This window comes from Nuphar pumila, chromosome 3 (assembly GCF_984573655.1).
Source record: "Nuphar pumila chromosome 3, dmNupPumi1.hap1.1, whole genome shotgun sequence".
NCBI lineage: Eukaryota > Viridiplantae > Streptophyta > Magnoliopsida > Nymphaeales > Nymphaeaceae > Nuphar > Nuphar pumila.
Genome location: NC_143251.1, coordinates 79,914,765 through 79,942,201, shown reverse-complemented (window position 1 = coordinate 79,942,201; position 27,437 = coordinate 79,914,765). Strand labels below are relative to the sequence as shown.

Genomic DNA, 27,437 nt, shown 5'->3' with positions numbered 1-27,437 from the left:
AATTTACACTAAGCCATTTATGTGCAGACACACCCTATAAGAGGTTTTTGTACATTCAGTTTGGCATATTCTGTTGCACTTCATCATTTTATCTTTCAATATTAAACCTGTTAAAATGTAAAATAGATATATTTATATATTATTATTATATATATTTTTGTAAATATAATTTTTATTTTATTTTATTTTCTTTTACTTATTTATTTTCCAATTGGAACTTGACCATATGTCTAGTCGTTAGGACCTAGTCCACCGGCTACAAGGAGAGCTCCTTAAGAGCTCTCTCCTAACCCCTTCTCTCATTTGTATAAATAGGGGTGCATCCCCTGATGTAATACAATCCTCTCAATGCTTATTAAGCATTTTCTTATTATTAATAAAGTTTTATTATTTCCTTTTATATTGTTCCATTTATACCCTTTTGTGGGTCTTGTCTAAAGTATCTTTTAGACACCTCTTTTGTGTGATTCAAGTGCATTTGTGGAAAACCACCATTTCATTACAAAACCTACATATTATTCAATTTGATGTTATAAACACCAAAACAACCTGAAGAATTGATTGGCAATATTCACAAGTTGCTTCAATATTTCAACACAACGCTGCAAACATCTGAAAAAATCATGGGATTACAATCAATATTTGACTTTCAAATTACTATAAACAGAAGTCATATCAAGGGCATCTGGTGATACCCATGATTTACTTCCATTGTTTCATTAAGGACATCATTTTCACCTGTTTCCCCGTAAACTTTCTTGTTCACTTAACATGAAATTTCCAGTCTAGAAACATGTTTTCATTTCTCATGATTACAGCAAATTAGTTACAGATTTAGAAACCTCGAACAAATTTGAGTTGTTAGTCAAGGAAGAAAGCTTAAGAGCAAGTCTGGTTGGAGGTAACCTACCTGTCCATCAGCAATTATCAACAGAACATGGTACTGTCCTCCACTTTGTTCCACTACCGTGATAGCTGATTCAATAATTGGAGCAAAAGATGTTGGCCCTGCAAATTGTTGGAGTAAAGAAGCTCAGTGGTTGCACTAATTAATAGTCATGTGATGATGAAAAAAAAGAACAGAACAACAGTTTAAACTATCCAGAAGCAACAAGTCAAGTGGAGGAACCAACCAGCTAGTCGAAGTTTTGGAACAATTTCTCTGTACCGTGACAGCACTTCTTCAAACCCATTACAAGGCCTCTCGTCAGCATAGAAGCTGAAGACATTTTGATCATGTGTTGATGCTGTCAAAGAAAGCCAGAATTATGAGCATAGATATTTAAATAAATGTTCAAAATTGATGCTTATAACCAGTTAAACTGGACAGAAAGAAACCAACCATCTCCAAACCCAAAGCATGGTATCAAATTATCCTCGTCAAAGGCAGACAAGCTTCTCCCAATAATAGAAATAGCTTGTTCATATGGATTTGGGGTATCTCCAATGTAATGCAAGCTACGTCGATTGAACGATCTAGCACCTGCATTGATGGACATTATTAGCCCCACAAAATTTTTTAGCTCCACAATTGTGTTGGTCATAAAAGAAATGATATCCAAAAGAGGAGAAAAACCTGTCCATTCATTGCTTTTTGTGAAGTCCATACCCACAATTAGGTTGGAAGATTCAAGCCCAGCTTGTGCAAGAGCGTCAGTCACCTGCAATATGAAATTGATGTAGTTATGGACCTCAAGATAAAGAATTTCCCAGTGTGCAGCAATAAGTTCTTTTATATCTCTAGTGTCTTCAGGAAAAGCACAAAATAAACCACCTATACATTACTATGATTTGAAAGTCCCCAGTAAATTACTTCTAAAACTAGAACTGACAATCAAAAAGCTATTGCAACTGAAAACCAATTCATCAGAAATTGACAGGAAAATCTGAGACATTATCTAATGTATCATGTCAAGAAAAGAAAAGGAAATCAGTAATAGTATAGAGCCACATCTAGCCCAAATATTTTATTACTGTCAATATAATCAAGACACTTTCATTATCCCAAATAGAATAATAAATGAATATAGGCCTTTTTGTAGGAAAAGTTTCAGGTTCCATAAACACTAACAAGGGAACAGTTCTTCCTCAGCATGTCCTGGATACTGCTACGTCAGCATATTAATATAGGAAAAAATCTTTTTCAAGCATCCATCTTATATCAAATGTTTTAATTAAAAGTATGTAGTCAAAGACTTCTATAACTTTTCTTTTTGTAGAGTTAGACTTCTAGATCTCAAAAAAATACTTGTTGACATTAAGGAATACACTGATCCAACAAACCATGCAAGAAATTGAAGTATAATCAAGTGTTTATTTATTTTATTACATTAAAAATTGCAAATTTATGAATATTGACAGGAATAATATTCTGTTCTCTCAGCATTTAAAATATGCAAAATAGTACATTTGTCATATGCTAGAGATCATCTGGGAGAAAATATCCAGTGTGTCTGTGTACACATACTTGCATGTGCATGAACAAACACACAACACTTCAGATTTAATTAGGTCACACTCGGAACCATGGTTGTACATGCACACCACGAATACACATGGACTTACAACAAGTAATCTACTTCATATATAATTTGATCACATTTATGATTGTGGTTATAAAAGTCATATAGATATTATAAGTGTGCAGTGATACAACACTTAAAAGTTAAAACTAGAAAAGCCAATAGAATTGAACCATGAAACAGGCCTCAGCGGTGTAGAATAGTATGTTACATTCTAATAATAAATAAACATCTGCAATCTTTCTCCATAAGATCCTAACCATGTCTAGCCTTTTGATTCTTCATTTTTGACATGAGCCATGTTGCAGAGGATACTAGTGTCCATGACTATGGATATGATTGCTATTGGAGTATTGGAGTTCTTGTGATCCTAACTATTAGTTATTTTTAAGTTTGTTCTGATATATGATGTTACAGTTACATACATCTTACTAACTTCTACTTCCAACTTTTACAAAATCCTGTAAGTTTCACCTTTATTAGTTCATTCAGTGCATCTGCACAATGTTGATCACAAAATCCTATAGATTGACGGGATGGAGCCATAAAATACTATTCTAATTATTTAACTAGCATTATCCATGCCACTAATTATTTATTCATCATTTTTGCATACCTACTTTTCTATTTTTCTTTCTGTTTATTTTCCATTCTTTTCTTATGATGCGGGCTTGTATGATTTCATGATATCTTATTATTCGGCTTTTACAGTAAGAGTTGCTTTCCACACTTTATGACGTTACAGTAATGCCACAAAAAGATGTATCTCATGCTCTACAATATTCCTAGGTACATCTAAATAAATTATTAAGTCATGCCCTTATTGTTAAGGTAGAACATGTTGGGGACTTTGTACACCACAAATCCCAACCAAAACCCCACAGTGAGAGAAAAAAAAAAGCTACCAGACATTCACGTTATTATCTTTCAAAATACTGCAAACTATGTAAGGCTGTGCTTTTGACTACTATATGCCTAGCACTTTTCTGCATGGGTGCTGCTTTAAAGACATCAAGCAACCAAACTGTTTATGCACAAGAAAGAAAGCAGTTCCACCAAATGGGTTTTAACTGATTTCTCTAAATTCTAATCAACCCTAAATGTAGATATGAAAAACTAGAGAACATAAAGTATGTCTTTCTAATACTATTGTTATTGTTACCTTAAACTACATTCCCTTTCCCACTTTCTTACAACATCAGAATAAGTTCAAGAGTCAAACCGACTTTAACAACTCAAATGAGCAGCATTTAGACTTTAACAAGAAGCCAATAATACATATACTCCTTCAATTGAGTAAATTGCAGAATTATGACACTATCTTCCCTGTACCAATAACAAGTTATATTTAAAAAGAAGCAAAAGCATCTCTTTCATAATATGTCGCCAAAATCTCTACACATATGCATGCAGACAGATAGCCACACCTGTTCAAGGGAAGTATAATTATCAGCAATCCGTGAATATCTCCTTTGCAATTTATGTCTCGGTTCCTCAGGGACATAGTGTGCAGCAGAGGGTGGTTCTGCATATGTGCGTGGTGCTGGAGGCTGGTTCCATGGCGAAGGCTGGGGATACGATCCAAATGATGAAGAATGTCTGTAATCCCTCTCTCTCGATGTTTTGTTTCCCATAACCAAACTTCAATTACAAATGACTATGCGCACCAGGTTGATTTCTTCAATCGACAAGGATTTATGTTGAAGATATTTAAGTCTTCCAAGTCACAACCTAAAAACTCAAAATATAACCATCTTAACTCAATAAAGATGCTATGTTCATTTTTGCGAAATAACTCTGAATCAAACAATTTGGAAAACAAATAAATGTTGAAGATGACGAATTATGAATGTGATCTTTAGAAAATTATCACTAACTATAAACAAAACCTTTCATTAAGAAAAAGCATGGTAACCATGCCCTTTAACATGAGCGGAACATCAAAAACGCAATCACCAAAGTTAGCAAAATAAGGAGAGAATCCGAAGACAGATTCTCACACAAGAGCAATGTATTCTCGTCGCCCAAATAACGACCAAATCACCAACGCCGACGAAAACATAACGAATTGCAATAAGAAGAACACTTGCAAATCAAACGCTTCCATCTTCAACTATTGAAAACTACCAACCAAAAAAAAAACAAAAACCCAAAAAATCTAACGAAAGCCTCAATTCAGAACACGAAAAGGAAAAAACAGAGCAAAAAAAGACAAAGAAAATACCTCCTTCCCCAACTTCAGCAAAAAAAATATGGCCAGTAAAATCAGACGAAAAATCAACCCCAAATCACCGAATTCCGAGAGAACACTTTTGGGTTCTGTGGTAAACAGATTTAAACACCCCAAAAAATCAACATAGAGAAAACGTACATGAAGAAGTCCATCCAAGACACGCATTCAAAACTCCCCAAACTCCCTCACCCATATCAACGCTTTCCCCGAAACTTCCCCATTAAATTCAACGATTTGGATTTCGATGAACTCAATAATTGTCAGCAAACTAATAACGCGGCCAAGTTGTCAAAAATAGGCGTTGGTCAACCAATAATAACTCTTTCTTAGTAAGAAGGGAAGCAAGAGGAAGAAGCAAAATAATAAAGATCTCACACTCTCCCTTTCCCTATGTGAAACAGACTCGTACCGTCGTCAATTGCGTAACCCAGCATACATCTTCTAGTCCTTCCGCTTCCTTACTCGTTCGTTCGTTCGAGATCGAGAGAGAGAGAGAGAGAGAGAGAGAGAGAGAGAGAGAGAGAGATGAATACCTGTGTTTACATTCTTAATAACTCTTGCACATGTGAAGGCTCACGTTTCTGCAAAAAGGGGATGGTGAGTTTCTTTCCCCCTCCCTATCTCTTTCTCCATCTGTAATTATTTAAGTTGGGAGATGGAGGAGAGAGGAAGACTCAGAGAAGCATCGTGGAAAGAAAGAATCCGAGGCTCTGAGCCAACGAGGCGCTACAGGTTAAGTACAACTTTATCATTCCCCATCGTTTAGGTTCTTCATACTAATACTAGTCAGAGTTTTATACCGATGGGGTTCGGCTTGTCTGATACGATCAGTTAGTGCACGTCACCTTGTTTTGGGACGTTGCAGGTTCAAAACCCAATGGTATAGTTGTATAACACACCTAGCCTTTAAATTTTTTTTTTTTTAGAATACTGGTAAAGTAAGGTGGTCATTGGGCCTCACTCAGGGTTTGCCTTGCTTCGGTGAGGGTTCTCGTCATAAAAAAAATAAAGAATACTGATTTCTAAATTTCAAGCCACCAAAAAAAAATCCCCAAAGGGGTTCGGAGTAAGGTGTCAATGGGCCTAGTTTACTTGGACTCGACCAGAACCAAATCTTATAGGATCCGGGTATGGTGATAAATAAAAAGACCTATCTTGGGACCTGAAGGTTCGATTAATACATGGACCCGAGTATAGTTTATGAAATTTTATACCAGATCTAAACCCGACTCAAGTTTCGATTAAGACCCACGATTTTTAATGTAAAAATGATAAAAAAATATGGTTTTATTGGGTATGGTTTGGGTTTGGCTCATGTAGTTTTTATTGGATTCTGGTATGTTTTTTTTTATTGTAGAGCGGATTAGACCCATGTCTCAACCTGATACGGTACCCAAAAATTTGGCCCAAGTTTGGTTTCAGTTGGGTTCAAACCAAACCTGGCCCATTGACACTAGCTTGGAGTAGTGGAAGGGGGCCTAGGCAGCTAGGCAGGCTGTCTATGTTCAAATCCCATGTATGTCACCCCCTTGTGCGACATCTTGAAGGCCAATGGAGTTTTACATTGTCAGGACATTGATTATAAGTCCGGCAGACATAGCCAGCACGTGGTTAGGTCTCTAATCCTGAGGGCGGTTTCTCTGTATGAATATAAGAAAAATGACCAAAAAAAAGAGTGTTCACCCGTGATCTTATATTCATTGTATGGGCATGAATAATTAAACATAAAAATGATGCGTCTAGAAAATCTCTTTGTTTTTTATGAGAGAAAATTAGCCTTGCTCATTGAGTTGATTGGCATAAAACCTAAGTCTCCTTTGTCCACCAGAGACTGCACACAGCTTTCGCTTCATGTAGGCTGTCAACAGGTCAGGTATTCGACCCATCAAGGTGTACCTAACCCCGCCCAAATAACAAATTGCTGCGTTAGGTTCTGATTTGAGTTTTATGAGTCACGAAAATTAAATCCTAAACCCAGTTCAGTATAATCTCAAAAATCCACTTTTATTAAAAATACATATAAAGACTTGGGTCTGGTCAGAGACAAATTATAACCCAAACCTCGATTCACATATTGCTCGGGTCGGGTTTGAGTCATCATTTTCTAAGCCCATAGATGAAAATTCGGGTTTGGGTAGAGTCACATACCTGTTACAAACCCGACCCATTGACAGCCTTGGCTTCACGCAGAGGATTCACATTGGTGGGTTTTTGACTCATGGCGTCCGGTCAATTTGATGGTGTTCACAAGTTGCCCCTACCAAATATGGTATGATGATAAAAAAATTGGTCCGTCAAGCTCTTCCTCATGTGTGACTGTGGTACTAATTTTGAGCACAAATACACTATTACGATCCAAGACAAGACACGAGTTTGAGATTAAGTTGGTAAAGTTTTTGAAAGAAATAAGACTTGGGGACAAATAATTTTGTCAGGTTTTCCAGCAATTACGCAGATGGCCTCGCTTTTATTAGAAATATCATTACTAACCGCAATCTAGAAAATAGAATCAACATAGCCAATAGCCAAATTACTGTTTATTTGACACTTTTATCCTTGTCACCCAAAAGTTTAGGCATCTGATTACAACTAATATGACACCTGATTTTACCAGAAACAAGTTTTTTTTTTTTAGGTAAAGTCAAAACATTGCATTTCTTCGGAACCAGTCAACTACAAAATATTGGAGGTCGAGGAGAGTTCGACCAACCAGGCGTGAAACCACTCACTATTACATTTGAATAAAGGAGCAAGCCAACTAAGGGACCCAAATCCTCACTTATGCCCAACCATTAACATGACATCCCAAAGAACTTGGCGATGTATGCTGTCATAGTAGAGAAAACCTCCCTGAAGGTTTCTCGCATTTCTTTCTTTCCGTAGACACCACCAGGTGGTGATCAGCCAACAGCGCCAAACAAAATGTGCTCTGGACCAAGAAAGATATCTCTAGCCCACGTCCCTGCATTGACCATTGGGAATGGGATAGACCAGGCTGCAGCGAACATATCTTGAAAGAAATTACAATGACAAAATAGGTGAGCACCTGACTCCTCAGCTCTGGAATATAACACAACAGCTTGGTGGATTAAGACCCCATTTCTTCATGTTAGAGTGTATGTGTTCCCTATCCAAATGTACCAGCCATGCGAAAATCTTTGACCTAAGAGAGGGGCCGGAGCTCCAAATCAGATCGCAAGGATACGGTGAAACTCCTGGATCCAAGAGGAATGTATAACAGCTTGACACAGAAAAATTCTTATCCTTGGACACCATCAAGATAAAATGATCTGGCCTTTGTGGGTCAACTGACACCCATTCTTTGAAATCTTTAAAAGTTTTATGCCATCTTGACCAAATATGTGAGGATGATTGACGTTGGAATTGGAATTCCAAAGAGACCGTTTGCACATCATATTTGCTGCAAACCAGACGCTTCCAAGCGGCATCATAATCAGCATCATGGCGTCTCATTTTTTCAGGTGACACTTAGATAGTACTTGATTTTTTCAGGCGACCACTTAGAAAAGCAGTTCAATCAAGGCATCTAATATTCAAACTTGCAAATATCTAACATTGTTTGAACCCTTTTACCCTTCACAACTGCGAATTGGCACCTTATTGCGATAGAATTGTATCGCCCGTCGGCTAGTGCAAACACACAAAAAATGCAAATCTGATGAACTCACATAAATTTATTTGTGAATTTTTTATTCAACTTAAACTAACAAAATCACAAATATCCTACCTTTTCACATATACGTCAATATTTTGCACAAATATATTTGTAAAACTTCAATAGTAAATATCATAATTTTTTCGCATATACTTCACAAATTCGCATAAATATGTGTAAAAATTTACTTAAAGGAAAACAAAAAAATCTCAAATGTCCTACTTAAATATTTATAAATTTATTATTATATACAATTTTTCTTAATATTTGCAGAGTTCTCAAATCATATATATATTCATTTTTTATTTGAGGGTTTCTTCTTTTCGTTTGTGTCTGCAAAAAAACTTTTTTGTAGAACCCTTACAACAATTCTTATGTAATTTGGCTCTGCATTCTGAGGAGGTTGTGATATCATCCTTGTGGTCAATTTTTCCCATCTATAGGTTCAAAAAGTGAGTTTCATACAATTTACATGTTCGAAATATTGTGTATCCCCATTTATATTTCTGTTTAATATGACAGCCTACAATCAAGAGTACAAAAGGATCCAACTCACATTCATTTAATATCCCTATGTGTATTTCTGGTTAGTTATTGCTATAGATATTTTTTGTATGTTTTCTTGTGTTGTCATCGACTTTCTAGCTACCGGATTTACCATTTAAGGTTTATTATGTTTACGTTTTTTTCATAGAATATATATATATATATATATATATTTATTTTTGTTGTAAATAATGTATGATTGTTTGCATGTCCTTTATTTAATATTTGTTGTTCTTGTGTTGGTGTAATGGGGCTAGGGTTCAGTGTGCACAAGCATTAAAAAAGCTAAAGTATGTTGTCGTGGTTAGGGATGCATAAAGAACCGAGCTGACTCGAGCTTGTTTTAAACTCATCTTAGTTCGGCCCGAAGTTCATCTGTACTTTAAATGAGCTGAGCTTGAACATGGTTTTAAGGCTCGAAAGAGCAAATGAGCTGAGCTTGATGTGCCTATCGAGCTCGATAAGGCTCAAATATAAGTATATATATATAATATGTTTGTAGAAATAATCAACAAGCTATTGTTATTGTAATGGGTAGGGATGTGGTTTTTTATCAAAAGGTGTAGAGTTCAAGTAGAATACTTTTAGTATGTATATATTATTTTGATCTCAATAAATAAAATATAGGCTTTAGCTTAATGGTGGGTTGCTTGTGAAACCTTGAGAGAGGTTAGGGTTTGAATCCCGCCTTACCCAAAAATTTTAAAAGTTGATTTTTTTTGGAATGCCTTGAAGGTCAGTATGGCTTGAGCTCAAAATCGAGCAAAGTCTCAACATTGCCAGTCAATCTCAGCTTCGAGCTCGAGCCGAGCATGGACATAAATATTTTAAACCAAGCCAAGTTCGAACAACCCAGGCTCGGCTCAAACTTGGCTCGTGTGCATCCCTAATGATGGTTGTTGTAGGCAGTCAATGATGGAATCTGAAAGAGCTAAAGTACACTACTATAGGTCTAATTATGTTAATTAAAAATCTATAGTAGTCTCCAAAAGTAGTACCTTTAAAGAATTTACAGCTTTGATATCTCATAAAACCAGATATGCAGCGAACTCAGTGAGCCTCTGGTATAATTATTTTTTTAAACTTAAAAAACCAAGAAATATAGATAGATGTTGAGCACAATAATAATATAGAATCGATGTTAATTAGTGGTGATATTTACTTGGATGTATGCAAAGTTAATCAAAGAGCAGTTGATCAATAGAATGATGTGAATCATGTAGATTATGTGCACGTATCTTAGACACCATCAATCAAGTTGAGTCCTTTGCTTATTCAATTATCCCAAATAGTGGACGAAATTGATGTTGTGCATGATCAACGAATCACTGCAAATGATGTGAAACCATATGGGCAAACTAATGCAAGTTATCTTCATCGCAGTAATTTGAATGACATACAACCTTTTCATGCATACGACAATGCTAGGCACAAGTTATAATTTTGATATAATTTATGGTTGAGATATATGTGTGATGATGAATGTGATATTTTAATGGTTAATCTTGAATGTTGGAAATACAATAATGATGCATGCATGAAAGCAAATGAACCGATAGATACAATAATTTTTTATTTAGTTGGTACAACTGAGCAATCAATTATCGGTAGCAACGATCATGTTGAAAATAAAGAATTAGATGATATCGATAATAATGATTATATCATGTTGATAAGAGAAGATGAAGACATTTATGACATGTGACAAATAAAGGCAAGTAAAAGCGATGAAGCAATGTCATTTGAGAATGTGAACCCTTGGTTCTTATTCAATGGGTTCTCAACTTCATTCATGTTGTGTAACCAAATGTCTTTCCTCATGATGTCTTTCATCACTATAACCACATTGTCATTCTCTTCCTCAAACGCGCCTTTATACAGATAACAGTTTACCTACAATTTTTTTATGGTTTAGGCCTACAAACATGCATTTATTAAAAAAATGTATGAAATATCAAGAACAATACTTATGTGTGTCCTAGTAAGCTAGCGAAGCGATACAATGCATTCGTCGGCGTGTAACATGCGAGGACCTAGCAATCTTCGATCATGACCCCTTTGCTGCATGACCGACTCCACATTGTGGCACGTGAAAATTCATGGGCAACATCACATATTTGAGACTTTAAAATATATATGTGCTCTTATATTCAAACATGCATAACAATGATTAATAAGGGTTAATACACAATATGTATCAAAACATGATATATAAGTATAAATACTGCCAAAAACACCTATATTCAACCACAGTTTTTTGTTTCACTCCTCGTGTTACTCAAACTTGCATACAGGTGTGCGAGTGAAGCTACTTCGGTGATTTGTGTCATGCCCTCTAATGTGATGGTCATCTCAAAATCTTCAAACTGAAATGTGTTGGTTGTCGGATTCCAAAACTGTACAATGACCTTTAAGAGGAGGTGACTGATGTTCAATGGTGTAATCTTCAAGAATTTATAAAAATGCATTTGATCCAACAACTCCTTTGCTTCCTATAATAGTGTTAAAAACTACTAGTGTTCTTAATTCCAGTACAACCAATGCATGCAGGATGTTGGCTCTTTTAAATCAATTGGTTGAGGATCTTGTAATTAAAATTAATATTACTAAAATTAGTCAATTTTCAATAAATTTTTACATGTTTCTCACATACAGGACAAACTAAACAATTGCATTCATAGATAGTTGTAACATTAAATTAATCAATGAAATATGAAATATGTTTACCAACTAAATATGTTTACTAGTATGAACCAAGATATTCATAGGTTCTTTTACTTTTTTTTATGAAAATCTCACCATACGGATGTGATCTAGATGCTTGGTTTTATAGAAACAAATTCTTGGATAATCTAATTATGATGTATAAGAAGGTTTTTTTAAGGGTTGAAAATCAATGGTTTAGAATTTTTATAAATATTCAAGCATAAAAAATCATATTTCTTGATCGGATTATGATGATCCAATAGTCAATTCTCAATAAATGCACCACGTTGAATGCATCTGCAGGGTTAGATTTACAAAAAAAAACTATGAAATTTTTTATTCATGCCAACAAACATATTTGGTTGGTACACATATTCTAGTTTTCCTATATATATATAATCAATGATTGAATCTAAAATTGAAATTGATTATTGCAAAATAATAAATAAACAAAATACCTATCCATGAGCACCAAACCTTCTTTCTTGTTGCGATTTGTTCATCGGAGCTTGCACTTTCTCCTCTGAATGGAGAGCAACATCATACTCTTGAACAAGGTTCACATCTGATCCATCCACTTGACCCTCACTTACAACTAATTTCTGAGGAGGGTCTACATTAACCTTAACCCCTTGGTCAGGTACCTTTTTTGTCTTTTTACAACTACCACTGCAGGTGACCACATCTTCAACTTTATTTAGGGCATTGAGGTTAACAATAACCTCAGTGCAAGTCAATGGGTCACCCGCCCCCTCCTTAGATGCTTTTGATATTAGAGACAATAATGTGCCCACAAACTGCTCAACTTTTTCTGCACATGCTACTTTAGATATGAGATACTTTGAAACTTGTAACTATTGTTTGTACGACATTGAAGGTTTTTTTTTTTCCAGCTGGTTGTTTGAGCTCATCGAAGGCGACTGGTTATTGAGGGTGTATTTTTTATAGAAAACGTCAGACACCCATATTTTTGGCTTTGGAAATGGCTCCCTCTCTACACATTTATGCACACTACACCGTGCTTGCAAATTATCATGATGACCCAATTTGTAGTTCTTCATTGACTTTTGTTGTTGTGCTACAATACTAGAAGATGATGTGGGTGTAGACCCCTTCAAGACAGTCTTCTTATTGGTTATATTGTATTAATAAACAAATTCAAAATTTTCTACAATAACAAAACATGGAACATTGAAAAAGCATTGCAAAAAAAAATATTTACGAGGATGAGTAATTGAACAAGTCACTGTCGATGGCAATATTGAAAAAGCATTTAAAAAAAATAAAAGAGAATATAGTTTGGATTTACTTCTAAACCTATGGTATAGGTTTAAATCCTATTGGATGGAATTTATTTATACCTATTTTGTTTGGATTGCTATTCCAAGAAACATATTTGGAATGATTCGAATCAGAGCCATTTCTTTTTTCAACAATTTCTGTCGTACTAAGAGACCCTACCAAATGACCAATTTCTTTATGTTTGTTCTTGAAGTAGAAATAGTTCTATATGCTTCTGAATAGCCTCCTTCAAAATGGCTTCTGCTTGCTCGGTGAATACCTTGGTAGAAGATATGATTTATTGGGACTGAGGCTTATTCATTCTTAAATAGGTACGTAAGTGAACAAGAAATTTCCAACCAGGATCTAGACCTGACCTGCCCCCGTGTTTCTATTTAAACACGAGAGGGGGGGGGGGTTCTCCATTTACGCAAAGGAGACCCTCAACTCTCTCTCTCTCCTCGTTGTTCTCTCCCCTCCCAGTCTTCTTCCTCTCTCGCCAGACCTTCTCACTGGAGCCAAAGCCCACCCTCATCGACCACCTACAGGTACGCACCTCCATACCTGCACTCCCTCTCTTCTCTCTGTCTCTCTTGTCTGCCCTCTATCCCCTCGGTTAACAGGGTGGGGCACCGCCCCCTCCCTGTTCTCTCTCTCTGTCTTCTCGAGTTGCAAGGGAGGGGCGTCGTGCCCCTTGCTCTCTGTGTCTAGTTTGTAGGGGAGGGGTGTTGCCCCCTTCTCTGCTCTCTCTCAATCTATTTTGCAATGAAGGGGCATGGCCCCTCCCTACTCTCTCCTTCTCGGCTGACCGAGAAGGGGCGCAACCCCCCCCCCCTTCTCCCTTTTTCGGCAAGCACACTGGCAGGGGGTGGCGCCCTGTGATCATTGAAATTTTTTCCCTCTTGGTTCCCTCTTTTCCTTCTCTTTGCCTTTCTAGCCTCTATTCCCTTTTGAAGGGGAATAAAAGATAGAAGAGAAGAGAGAAAAGAAAGAAGAGAGAGAAACTCTTTTGCAAAGGTCTCACTTGACCTAAATTTTGAAAAATATTTTGAAATTACTCGCCTCCGTTTTTGAAAATATTTGCGGAAAAAATGGAGAGACGAGATTCGCTCGTCGGTACGAGGTTCGACCGTTCCTGGCGCATTTACCAAAGGTAATCAAACCAAGGATCGAACTTGTGCCTTTTGCTTTGCCTAAATATTGTCTGAGAATTTATTCTAAGTCTAAGAATGCACAAAGAATCATGCTTGTGTGAATGTAAATGCAGAGATGTATGCTTTTAAGAAAATGATTTAGAAATTTTAGGATTTTCCAAGTGATTTTGAAATAATTTGAAGATACCTGAAGAAAATGCTTCAAAGGGTTGAAATTGGTTTAAAAAAGTTAGATTTTAAATCTAACTTAGAACTTGGAAATGGATCTGGAAGAAGAGACTTAGAAATTCTAATGGGAATAAATCTTGGATGAAGAGAAGAAGAATTTTGGATTTTAGAATTTTTTGAAGTAAGAATGAAATTTCAAAGTTAAGATGAACTTTGAATTTGGATCGATTTTTGAAAATCGATTTTGAAAAAGGATCTTCGGTTTTGAGTTTTGATTTCAGAACTCGAAACAAGAATTTTTTATTTTGAAAATTGCATTTAGACTTGGAGAAAGTGAATTTTTAAAATAGAGTGAGAATTGGAATCCGGATTTGAAAGTCAATGTGAGATTTGGAAGTGTAATTGAGTTTGAAATTGGAAAACAAATTGGAAAATGGGATTGGATTTGAAAATTTCAATCTAAGATGAAATCAGATTTTGAAATCTGGAATCCTAGATGGAATTGCATTTTGAAATTTGGAATCCTAGATGGGGTTAGAACCAAAATCTGGAAACCAAGACAGAATTGGGTTTTAAATTTGGAATCCAATATGGAATTGGATTTGAAGTCTGGAGTCCTAGATGGAATGGGATTTGAAATTTGGAATCCTAGGTGGAATTGGATCCAAAATTGAGTCAGATATAGAAAATGGATTTGATTCCAGTAAAACCTGAGAAATAAACTGGAATTTAGATTGAAACTGACTCAATTGTTCAAAAAATGGAGGCCATGGGCAAAAAGAGATTTTTTACAAAATTTTGAAAAATTTGGGGTGTTCACAGATGCCCCTCTTTGCTACTAAGCCGGTTGAAAGCCGAGCTTAGTGGCAAAGAAAACTCTACAAATTTTAGAAAAGTTGCCCCAATCAGAGAACCTGAACTGGGTGTGGAAGAACTATTTTGAAAACATTATTCCTCAGGCTTGACACCTTATCCTAAATGGCTTTGGAGAGACATCCTCGAGAATGATATAACTGGATAACAGAAAAATGAAGAAGTCGTGATGGGACTTTGGATGAAGATAGGAATTTTGATCATGTCTCATGGGTGAGACAAGATAAGCTTTTTGGAATGAATCAGGTTTAGCCCTTAATCGGGATGGGATGAAGATGTATCAAGATGAATTTCAGGTTCTACCCTTACCTGAATTGGAAATGAATACACGAAGACCTTGATGAGATATTTTTGAGAAAAATGTCTCGTGAGATGAAGCTCAAGTATGATCCTTTTCTGGATGGATATACAAAGAGCATGGAGTCTTTGATGGGGAAAACCATGATGGCACTGAGAGAACTACCTCGTCGAAATGAGGAACCTCGTCGAAATGAGGCTTAGGTTTAACCCAAACTTGAACGGATGATACCTCGTGAAAAGACGAGGTTCAGGCTTAACCCTTAACCTGAAAGGGACGACCATACAAAAACCTCGAATGAAGACCCCATAATGGGACCTTCAGAGTTTGGATGAACAAATCTGAGAGGGGTTTGCGAAAGAAAGAAAGATGATTCCCTAAAGCTTGGAAAAGGGATGATTTTGAGCGCCTCATTGCTGAGACTAAATCAGTTTTTAAAACAGATGATCTTTCGCATAAATAGTTCAGGTTTAACCCTTAACCTAAGCGGGTGATACCTCGAGGAGCGAGGCAACTCTTTTTGAAAATAATGCCAGGTTGCATCAAAATGGATATTGAGCATTTATTTCATTTTTGGATAACCAGAAAAATTTGCCAAAAAGATGAAATTGTAGTTGATTCAAAATGCTTGGAAATGTGCATGTGTGTGCGAAAGATATTTCCTCTTTTACCTAGAGTATTTCCTCCAATGAGGTTAACTCCCCAGATTTCAGAATCAGATTCAAATTTTTATCCTGTTGAGTTTCTTCAAGGAAGCTATTCATTTCCCTAATATGAGAAGAGAAGAGAAGAAATATTCTTTATTTCATAAAAGCAAGTAATGAAAAGATATTGATAAAAGAATTTCGTATAAGAAAAGATGATTTCTGGCAATTTTGGCAGTTTGATATCTAGGTGTTTTCCCATGATGATCTTTTTGCACTCTTTTTGAGTCATTGAACTGTCTTGGGTTTTTGGCGAGGAGTTTATTACATCATCCTTTATTTTGGAGATGTCTTGACTTTTCTTTTTTTTGGGAAGGGTACGTCACAAACTCCTTCATCTTGGAGATGCTCTGATCCTTCTTTGTCTCAAAAATTATACTAATGATATTGGCTCATTGGTTAAAAATCTTTTAGATGATAGCAGAAATCAAATATCTTTTAGGGTTTGCCGGGAGGTTCATCACATTCACCTTCATCTTGACGGTGATCTGAACTTTCCCTGGAAGGGTCCGTTACAAACTCTTTCATCTTGGAGATGATCCAAATCTTTTTTGGCCCCGGGAGTCTAGCTCGCATATTCGTCTTCAACTTGACGACAATTGAGAGATCCCTTTTGCAGATATTTGATTGCAACTTAGATGACTGAGGAGATATGGATTGGATGAATTCTTTTATCGCTCAGGATATTTCTACTGCCTGATTGCCAAAAAGTCGCCTTTAAACATGCACCATAGCTATGATCAATATCAATTCGCTTCTGGCTTTTCAACATCATTGAATATTTCTTTTGCTAAACATACCAAGGACATTTCTTACATCCTTTTGGTTGATCAATAGGGAAAAGATTTGAATTTTATCCTTTTTCGCAAAAAGCTTCACCTTTTTTGGAAAGAATACTAGAGGTAATTTAAAATGATTCTTTTGTGCAGTAAAATGTTTGAAATCAATGAATATTTTTAGCAGATTGGCAAAATTTTCAAGAATCCTTTGTAAAATAATCACTCAATATCAACTTTGATAGGACCTTTAGCTGGAATTTGGAATAAATAATATAAAAAAATAAGGTTTTATTAAGAACAACATCAGCTCAACAGGGACTCAACCTAAGAGCCGCAAAGAATATTGGATCAGTAGAGATTCATCCTATAGACTGAATTTTTTAAAGAATGAAGTTGGTTCAATAAGAATCCAACCTAAGAATCTTGGTTTAATCAAGAATAACATGGGTTTGCTGGAAACAGTATCAGTTCAATTAAGAACAACTATCAGTTCACTGAGAACACTATCAGTTCAACGAAGAACAACTATCACTTCACTGTGAATACTATCAGTTCCTTGGGAACACTATCAGTTCAATGAAGAACAACTATTAGTTCCTGGGGGAACACTATCAGTTCAATGACGAACGACTATCAGTTCCTTAGGAACACTATCAGTTCAACGGAGAACGACTATCAGTTCCTGGGGGAACACTATCAGTTCAGTGATGAACAACTATCAATTCCTTGAGAACACTATCAGTTCAACGGAGAACGACTATCAGTTCCTGGGGGAAACACTACCACTTCAGTGACGAACGACTATCAGTTCCTTGAGAACACTATCAGTTCAACAGAGAATGACTATCAGTTCCTGGGAGAAACACTATCAGTTCAGTGACAAACGACTATCAGTTCCTTGAGAACACTATCAGTTCAATAGAGAACGACTATCAGTTCCTGGGAGAACACTATCAGTTCAGTGACGAATGACTATCAGTTCCTTGAGAACACTATTAGTTCAATGGAGAACGACTATCAGTTCTTGTGGGAACACTATCAGTTCAGTGACGAACGACTATTAGTTCCTTGAGAACACTATCAGTTCAACGGAGAACGACTATCAATTCCTGGGAGAACACTATCAGTTCAGTAACGAACGACTATCAGTTCCTTGAGAACACTATCTTTTCAACGGAGAACAACTATCAGTTCCTGGGGAAAACACTACCAGTTCAGTGACAAATGACTATCAATTCCTTGAGAACACTATCAGTTTAACGGAGAACGACTATCAGTTCCTGGGGAAACACTATCAGTTCAATAACAAACGACTATAAGTTTCTTGAGAACACTATCAGTTCAACGGAGAACGACTATCAGTTCCTGGGGGAACACTATCAGTTCAATGATGAACAACTATCACTTCAATGGAGAATGACTATCAATTCCTAGGGGAACACTATTAGTTCAATGATGAACGACTATCAGTTCCTTGAGAACACTATCAGTTCAACGAAGAACGATTATCAGTTCCTGGGGGAACACTATCAGTTCAATGACGAACGATGACCATTATAGAGGGCTGATGTTGCTTCTATGAATAGTCTCAAAATTATCCCTTATCCTGAATGGGAAAAAGAAGATACCTCGAAGGCCGAGGTTCAGGTTTATCCCTTAACCTGAAAGGTAAAAAGAAGATATCTTGAAGGCCGAGGTTTGGGTTTGTCCCTTAACCTGAAACGGGAGAAGGAGATACCTCAAAGGCCGGGGTTCAGGTTTATTCATTAACCTAAAAGGGGAAATAGGGATATTGAGGAGAATAAACCTGAAGCTTGAGTTGAGAAAATAGAAATGCTTTAATGAAGGATTCTTGATTTAAATGGACCATCATAGTTGTATGTGGCCTGATTTTCAGGATTAATCCCTTATCCTGGATGGGGAATGAAGAAATACCTCGTTAGAAGGAGGTTCAGGTTTGTCCCTTAACTTGAAAGGGGAAATAGATGAGAAGAATTTATTTGATGAGAATCTATTGAAAATTGATGTAGAATCGATGAGAAATTGTTAACAAAAGATTTTATTTGATCTTGTCTGTATACAGGGTTTTTGAAAGATGAATCTTTAAAAAAAATGCCCCAGTATAACGGGGAAGAAAGAGACATTGAATCATCAAAGATATGAAGAAAATTGACATTTCATTGATAAGCAAAACTGATAACAAAGACTGAAATATTTATAAGTTTTTTACCAAAGGTCACAAAAGACTAGGACTGACTTGCCCCTATAAGATGATTGACATAAAGGAAGAAAGAAGAAAAACTATGTCATTATCATTCTCTTGCATGGTTCGGAAAATGCTTGGTTGGTACGACCGGTTATTCTTCTTCATCGCCCTCCACCAGAAGATCTTTGTCAATGCAATCCTGGACGATATGCTTCAGGACAAAGCAATTTTCTGTGTCATGCCCCACGGCTCGGTGGAATTTGCAAAACTGTTCTTTGAATCTTCCCATAATTGTCGGGGGATCGACGACTTTTGGCAAACAGACCATTCCTTTTGCGAGTAAATATTCCAGAACAGTCTCGAGTTTCTAGTCCAGCGGGGTGAACTTTCGGTCATCACTCCAGTCCTTGTGCTTCGATTTATTTTGATTTTTTCCTTTATGCTGAGGGCTGGATTGAAGAGGTTTGTCATGGTTGAAGAACTTATCCTTGAGGCCTTTGAATTCTTTTGAAATATTACCATTGTTACCCTTGTTGTTGTTGGAGGAACTAACAAGGAAGTTGCTTTTCTTTTTTGTATCTTGATTGCCTCTTGCCAGGGTGATGCTGTTATAGATTCCGTTTTCTAACCCCATTTCGAGCCATTCAACTCGCTCTATTAATTTGATGAAAGATTTAGATGGAGAAGTGGTGATCAGCCCTTTCAGAGGTTGAGAGAAATTGTTCAGGATTACTGATAATGCGTGCCCCTCTGATATCGAGTCCTTCATCCTGTTGCAGGTGAATCTCCACCTATGAACGAAATCTCTTGCTTTCTCATTGTCATTTTGCCTCAGATTGAATAGATGGTTGAGATGGGCGAATCCTCGGTATTGAAAAGAAACTTTTCGATGAACAAGTTGATAACTTTGTCAAAATCTCGCAGTTCAATCGGGTTGATATGGTCGGCATACTATTTTGCTGCAATTCCTTCCAGACTGCGTGGAAAGCATAGAAATAGAGCCCTGTTGTTTCTTCTGAACCGGTTGCATTCTGCAAACAATATGGCCAGATGAGCCTTGGGGTTGCCGGTCTCATCAAATCTTATGAATTTGCGAGGAAGATCCTCCCAGTTGTCATCCCCTTCTAAGCCGTCATAAAAGTCTGCACAAGTGTAGGTCTTTTTGCCATCATCCTGAGCTTGTAAGTCTTTGACTGCACGAGTTACTTCTCTCAGCTGTTCGCGCATCAAATCTTCTGCTGGGATCTGAAACTTGGTTTTACTTACCGATTCATGTCCCTCACTGTTTTTTTTGGGCCGATATAAAGAATTTTGGAAAAATTCCGACTGCTCTCCCTCTGAGTCTTCCTCTGCTGACTCTGAAACACTGTCATACTGAACTTGCTTCTTGCTGACATCTTCCCTGATTTTGTTTTTGGAAGATATTTTCTCTAGGTTTTTCTCAGCCTGTTCAGATATCATTTTGGCCATCACCCTCTGAAACAACTTGTATGTAGCTGGATTAATATCGCTTTCTGCTTCTTGGCCTCGCTGCCTGGATGATCTGGAGGAGTTCATTTCCTCTGCTTCACTGTCATTTTGTTGTGGAATTGTCTCCTTTCCAGTCCTTGTCTGAACCATGATGAAATATCAATGCTTTCTGCAGAATAAAAGGGATGGTTCAGACTGATGAATTTTTGGGAGAAATTTTTGACAAGAGAAGGCACCAGGTTAATAGATTTGAAAAAAATGATATCCCATTACTTGAGATTTGAGTCATCACAGAATTTGTGACAATTGCGTTGTTACTCCGTGGAGAGGAATAAACAACTGAAAATATGAAGAACAAATGCTATTTTGAAAAAAAGATATTTCTTGACAAAAAGAGATTTTATTGTAGAAAGGCGAAAGAATTCTTGGAATAAAATTAGAAGATACGTTAGAAAGATAGGAGGAAAAAGAATTTGAAAATAGATAGAAAAATTTAAAATTTGAAAAATTACAGGCAGGATCAAAAAATAATTTAAAGAAATCAGAAGAAGAAAAGAAAATATACACCTGGTTTTTGAAAACAAAAAGGAGATTTTGAATAATATACCCAAGGCCTTTGGAAAATATAAGGAAATATAATAAATATCACAGAATCACAGCTGTATAAACAAGGATGCACAAACAACACTCCCTAAAAAGCTGACTCTAAATGCAATATTTGAAATGGCTTGTAGGACCTTAATCCTAACTCTAAGGTTTAGATCATCTGATTTCAATCAAGATATGCCGATATACTCAAGCCGAAGCTCAAAGTACGTGGCATAAAAATATTTCTCCAGTTTTAAGGTAATGGCTTCCTCAACATCCTTGAGCACCTACCAATATACTTTGGACTATGACCCTTAAGTAAGTGGTAGGGGGGAGTTAACCCAAATAAGTGGTCAGTTGTGAGGCTCCCTCCCAAACTATGGTTCAGTAAGACAACCCAACAACGTGAAGACTGGGACAATATAGGTAGGGATGTTTTTTGAAAATATGTTCAACATGCAATAAAACCAGATGTTTCTAATGCAAGTCCTAAAGAGACAGAATTTAAATGAAGAGAAATATACACTTGTATACATTGTTTGCATTCAATCTCTAGAATTGAGGAGAGTTGTATTTCAGACCTAAGTCTAAGTGAGCATGCAATAATCTCCTCAATATGGTCCTACCAAAACATACTTAAATCCTATATGCATTATGTCAGCTGGGACATAGTCTAGGCTCCTAAGGTTTACATGAAGATAAAGCTGACATTTATAGAATAAAGATTTAGACAATATTAAAGCAAAACAAAAGCATAGATTCAATCGGACGAAGACGCAGTCCCATCACGGTCGCTACTTCTGTGATCATTGCAAAAATTTTCCTCTTGGTTCCCTATTTTCCTTCTCTTTGCTTTTTTAGCCTCTATTCCCTTTTGAAGATGAATAAAAGATAGAAAAGAAGAGATAAAAGAAAAGAAAGAAGAGAGAGAAACTCTTTTGCAAAGGTCTCACTTGACCAAAATTTTAAAAAATATTTTGAAATTACTCGCCTTCATTTTTGAAAAAATTTGCGGAAAAAATGGAGAGACAAGATTCGCTCGTCGGTACAAGGTTCGACCGTTCCTGCGTCTTTACCAGGGGTAATCAAACCAAAGATCGAACTTATGCCTTTTGCTTTGCCTAAATAATGTCTGAGAATTTATTCTAAGTCTAAGAATGCACAAAGAATCATGCTTGTGTGAATGCAAATGTAGAGATGTATACTTTTGAGAAAATGATTTAAAAATTTTGGGATTTTCCAAGTGATTTTGAAATAATTTGAAGATACCTGAAGAAAATGCTTCAAAGGGTTGAAATTGGTTTGAAAAAGTTAGATTTTAAATCTAACTTAAAACTTGTAAATGGATCTGGAAGAAGAGACTTGGAAATTCTAATGGGAATAAATCTTGGATGAAGAGAAAATGAGAATTTTGGATTTTAGAATTTTTTGAAGTAAGAATGAAATTTCAAAGTTAAGATGAACTTTGAATTTGGATCGATTTTCAAGAATCGATTTTGAAAAGGGAGCTTTGGTTTTGAGTTTTGATTTTAGAACTCGAAACAGGAATTTTTGATTTTGGAAATTGCATTTAGACTTAAAGAAAGTGAAATTTTAAAATAGAGTGGGAATTGGAATCTGGATTTGAAAGTCAATGTGAGATTTGAAAGTGTAATTGAGTTTGAAATTGGAAATCAAATTAGAAAATGGGATTGGATTTGAAAATCTAAATCCAAGATGGAATCAAATTTTGAAATCTGGAATCCTAGATGGAATTGGATTTTGAAATCTAGAATCTTAGATGGGGTTGGATCCGAAATCTGGAATCCAAGACGGAATTGGGTTTTAAATCTGGAATCCAAGACGGAATTGGGTTTTAAATCTGGAATCCAATATGGAATTAGATTTGAAGTTTGGAGTCCTAGATGAAATGAGATTTGAAATCTGGAATCCTAGGTGAAATTAGATCCGAAATTGAGTCAGATATAGAAAATGGATTTGATTCGAGTAAAACCTGATAAATAAACTGGAATTTAGATTGAAACTGATTCAATTGTTCATAAAATGGGGGCCAGGGGCAAAAAGGGAATTTTTATAAAATTTTGAAAAATTTGGGGTGTTCACATGCCCCCTGACTTTTTCTTTCCCGGCCAGCGAGCAGGGGTCAACGCCCCCTTGCCTCCTTTTTCGATTTGAGGGCAGGGGCGCAACCCCTCCCCTCCCTCGTTTCTGCCAGGCCAAAAGGTAGGGGCTGCGCTCCTGCCCCCTTGCCCTTATCTGTTAGGCCAACGGGCCCGGGTTGCGCCCCTGCCCCCTCCCCCTTCTGTCAGGCCAACTGACAGGGGCCCTTCCCCTTCTTTTGTCAGGCCGGCGGTCTCTTCTTTTTTTGCTGTTGGGCAAGGGTGCGACCCCTGCCCTCCCTTTTTCAAGTTCAGCTCATCGCAGTACAAACTCATGTTTTTAATAAAGAAACTCCCTTGTGCCATTTACGTAGTACGACAAACCCTTTTGTGCACCTCATCGACGCAATAGACTCTACGTGTGCACTGAGGTAGTAGCCACTTGTGACCTACGCCCGAAAACACCAGCATAGCCAACATTCTCTGAAGTAGGAGAAAGTTGTGCAAATGCAAATAAATATATATACATATATGTATATATATGTACATTTTTAACTCAAGAACGTAGTTTTGCGATCCTCGTCCTTTCCTTTATATCATTTACTATGCCACCATGCTATCCCGTGCCCAGGCTACTGCTTACACATTTAATTCAAGGACACAGTTTTGCAAACCTTGTCCTCTTTTCTTTATGTCATTTACTTTATCGTCGCGCTATCACGTGCCCACGCTATACTGCTTATACATTTAATTCAAGGACACAATTTTGTGATCATTGTCCTTTTTCTTCTATATCATTTATTTTGAGAGATCTTACTTGTGTCTCTGGTCATCGAAATTAGGAGATAAGACTACTAGAGATTATCCTAGTTGGTAGACCTCATGGACTTCTGCAGAAGTTGGATACATCCATTGCCATGTATGTCTTTGGGGAATTCTCTCTCGGTCACTGACCATCCTCTTAGGAGCGGACTCAACTAGCTACCCGGGGTATAAAAATACATGACATAATAAACCCTCGGATTACTCTTAGTTGTTTCTATGTTTTGCACCTATGCGTACCCACAGGACAACTAATATCAAAATAAAGTTATCTTGCTCACATCACTTGTTGAATTGCTTATCATGTGTGAATTAACTGCATTTGCTAAATTTGTTCATATTACTACTGAATTGTAATGCCCCAAAAATTTCAAACTTGTAAATCTTTGAAAATATGTAGAAAATAAAAAGGTTTTTCAGAGTTTTATTTTTAAAGAATTAGCGGAAATAATTTCTTTTGAAAATGAAATAAGTTGACAACTTTGGGCACGTTAGCACAAAAACCTTACTCAAAACCATTATCAAAAGGATTTTTACAAGACAAAAAGTGAGATCAAAATATATTCATTAGTAACTATCATTTGTACAAAAGTTTGGGGATTCCCTCTGTGACAAAACTCCAAAACTCTAACAAGGAACCAGGACTAAAAAACTGTGAGCAGGAGAGTGAGGCCCGAAGTCATCTCGTATTGCATCATCGCCGTCAAGTAGATTGCCTAATCGTTACCTGCCCATAAAATGGGTCAGTCAACAAAAAGTGGTAGGTACACAAGACAAAACTGAAATAACCATATGATAAGCAGTTTAAGATAAATTACAACCATGAAAGCAAGAACAACTAGCTATGTAAGAAAGGAGCTATATTAGCATAATCAATTTATATCATAAGCAGAGATGAACTAACATGGATAACTGATTCTGCATGCCAAGAGTAACTAACTACCACAGTTAAGCATAAAAAAATCATACATCTCATAAGTGATCAAAAGTGTGAACGAGATATTTATTGTTTCGATATTAGCTGGCCTGTGGGTACGCACAAACGCGAAATGTAAAAACAACCGAGACTGACCAGAGGATTATTATGTCATGTGTTTTCGATAACCCAGATGGCTGACTGGGTCTGCTCCCCAAGAGGACGGTCAGTGACCAAGAGAGAAGTCCTTGAGCGTATTCGTGGCCACAGATGCATCCTACTTCTGCAGAAGTACCTGAGAGCTATCACCTAGGATGTTTATGGTAGTTCCTTTCCCCTAACTCTGATGACTGAGAAAGTTGAGTTATTTGCCCATGGGGTGATCATTAATGACCTGTCCATCAGAGTTTTTATACCATCAATCATCTCTCTTAATGAACCATAGGATGCGACTGGGCACGACAGGGTTTTTTTAGCCGCCCCCCCATTCTACATGCTCTGGTCTGTTAGACCCACTCGAGCATCTTGCCTATGAAGGCAAATTATAACCATACTGTATGTGTTTCATCAAGTGCATCCCGCACGTTCGAGGTTCTCTATGACCTCTCATCCTACTCATCGTAGAATCATCCGTCTAAGTGGACAATTACGATGATAGGGGTATAGGTCTCTCAAGGAGAACCCAACACAATATTTCGCAAGAGCATAATGTATAACAAGTAACTTCTAGCATGCTCATCATATTGCGAAACAAAAAGTATCATGCAAGTCTTAAGATCGCCCTAAATCCAATAGAACACTCCCGAGTGCATCAACTCGGAGTGGAGCAAGGCGCTAGGGTGCTCCAGCTTTTCTTTACACATCTACGCTCTCGAGAAGCCGAAGCCCCACACGGGAACCCTTTTCTCAAGACTAAAGCACCTATACCCAACTTCGCATCTTTCCTAAAAAGAGCAAAGTTGGTAGGTGCTCCTGCACGTCGTGCGAGGCAATGCGCAGAAGAGCCACAAGTCCACGACCACGTATTGCATGCAGCAACAAGGAATGGGAAAACAACATAAAGCAGATGTGTGAAAGTAAAGCCTATACACATCAAGTATGACGGCAACAAAAAGTGTAAAAACAGAAAAGTAACGACAAGAATTTAAGTGTAGAAAGGTAAAATACAAGAATTTAGCTGTAGGAAAAGTAAAGACAGGAATTTAAATGTAGAAAGGAGCCTGTGCACGTAAAAGCGCAGTGGCGATAGAAAACGTAAAGACAGGAAAATAAAAGGACAAGGATCGCGAAACTGCATCCTTGAGTTAAAAGCGTACATAAATAGATATACGTATACATAAATATTTGTCCTCTATTTTTATATTTTTAGTCCATATTGTGTTAATTTAGTCCTTTATCATCCTTTACATGACTTTTTCCTACCTTGGGGAGTTGCGAGGTTGCGTGCACCTACGAGCGTACGTAATGACGGTCTCGGCCCACGGGGCACGAGAGGGCTTCGTTGTGTAAGCTGCAAAAGGTACACATGTCAGTATGTTAACAATGAAAAAGAAAAAGAAGAAGGGGGCAGGGCGACGCTCTTGCCCAAAATTTGCCCTGTCCAAATACACATGGGCAAGGGGCGAATCCCCCTGTCGAAAACCCAAAGGCAGCAGGAGGCCTCGCCCCTGCCTACCAAAGGGACAACAAGGGCAGGGGGTGAGGCCCCTGCTGGAAAACGAGGAGGCATGCATAGGGGGTGAACCCCCCCGTCTGCCAAGGAAACAAGAGTGGCAGGGGGCAGGGCCCCTGCCAAAAATCTTAACAGCATCAGGGGCTTAGCCCTTGCCTGACAGAATAGAAGAGGGAGTGTGAACACCCCAATTTTTTCAAAATTTTATAAATATTCCCTTTTTGCCTCTGACCCCCATTTTCTAAGTAAATTGAGTCATTTTCACTCAAAATTCCAGTTTATTTCTCGGATGTACTGAAATCAAATCCATTTTCTATATCTGACTCAATTTTGGATCCGAACCTAGTGTTAAAATCCAAATTTGAGCCTCGTTATCCAATTTTCAAAATTAAATTCGCAAAATACCAAAAACAATTTTTGAAAGGCTCAAACATCCGATCCTATGTCCATTTGGATTCGATGCTCTGTATTTCTCGATCCAAGGTCTAAAACTTGAATATTTTTTCAAAATCTGAATCCAAACCCGTTTTCTGAAGAAATTTCCAACATTCAAACTCGGATTCTCAGAAAACCCATCTTTTGTAGATGTTTTTTTAATTTTTGCAAAAACAGTTTAAAATCCTTCATTTTCTCATAGTTTTAAAAGTTTGTATGTATTTTTAGATACCCGAGAGGCCTGTTGACCCCATCCCCCTAGTAGGACAGTACAATCTTACCAGAAGAA

General features: G+C 37.1%; 1 protein-coding gene across 9 annotated transcripts in view; it reads right to left on the bottom strand.

Annotated features, from left to right (window-relative positions):
- LOC149843076 (E3 ubiquitin-protein ligase RGLG2-like) overlaps positions 1-5,520 on the bottom strand; it is a 163,913-nt gene extending 158,393 nt beyond the window's left edge. For 7 of the 9 annotated variants that reach the window (XM_089999582.1, XM_089999584.1, XM_089999581.1 and 4 more), the window contains exons 1-6: positions 5,289-5,520; positions 3,950-4,253; positions 1,577-1,661; positions 1,343-1,483; positions 1,134-1,247; positions 911-1,008 (exon numbers count right to left, since the gene is read on the bottom strand). In XM_089999582.1, the coding sequence (XP_089855708.1) occupies positions 911-1,008; positions 1,134-1,247; positions 1,343-1,483; positions 1,577-1,661; positions 3,950-4,156 (645 nt within the window). In that variant the 5' untranslated portion in view covers positions 4,157-4,253; positions 5,289-5,520. Of the gene's footprint in view, positions 1-910; positions 1,009-1,133; positions 1,248-1,342; positions 1,484-1,576; positions 1,662-3,949; positions 4,254-4,746; positions 4,923-5,164; positions 5,184-5,288 lie in introns of those variants that run through there. The other 2 variants (XM_089999579.1, XM_089999578.1) reach the window with 2 other exon arrangements.
- Positions 5,521-27,437: the final 21,917 nt, after the last annotated feature.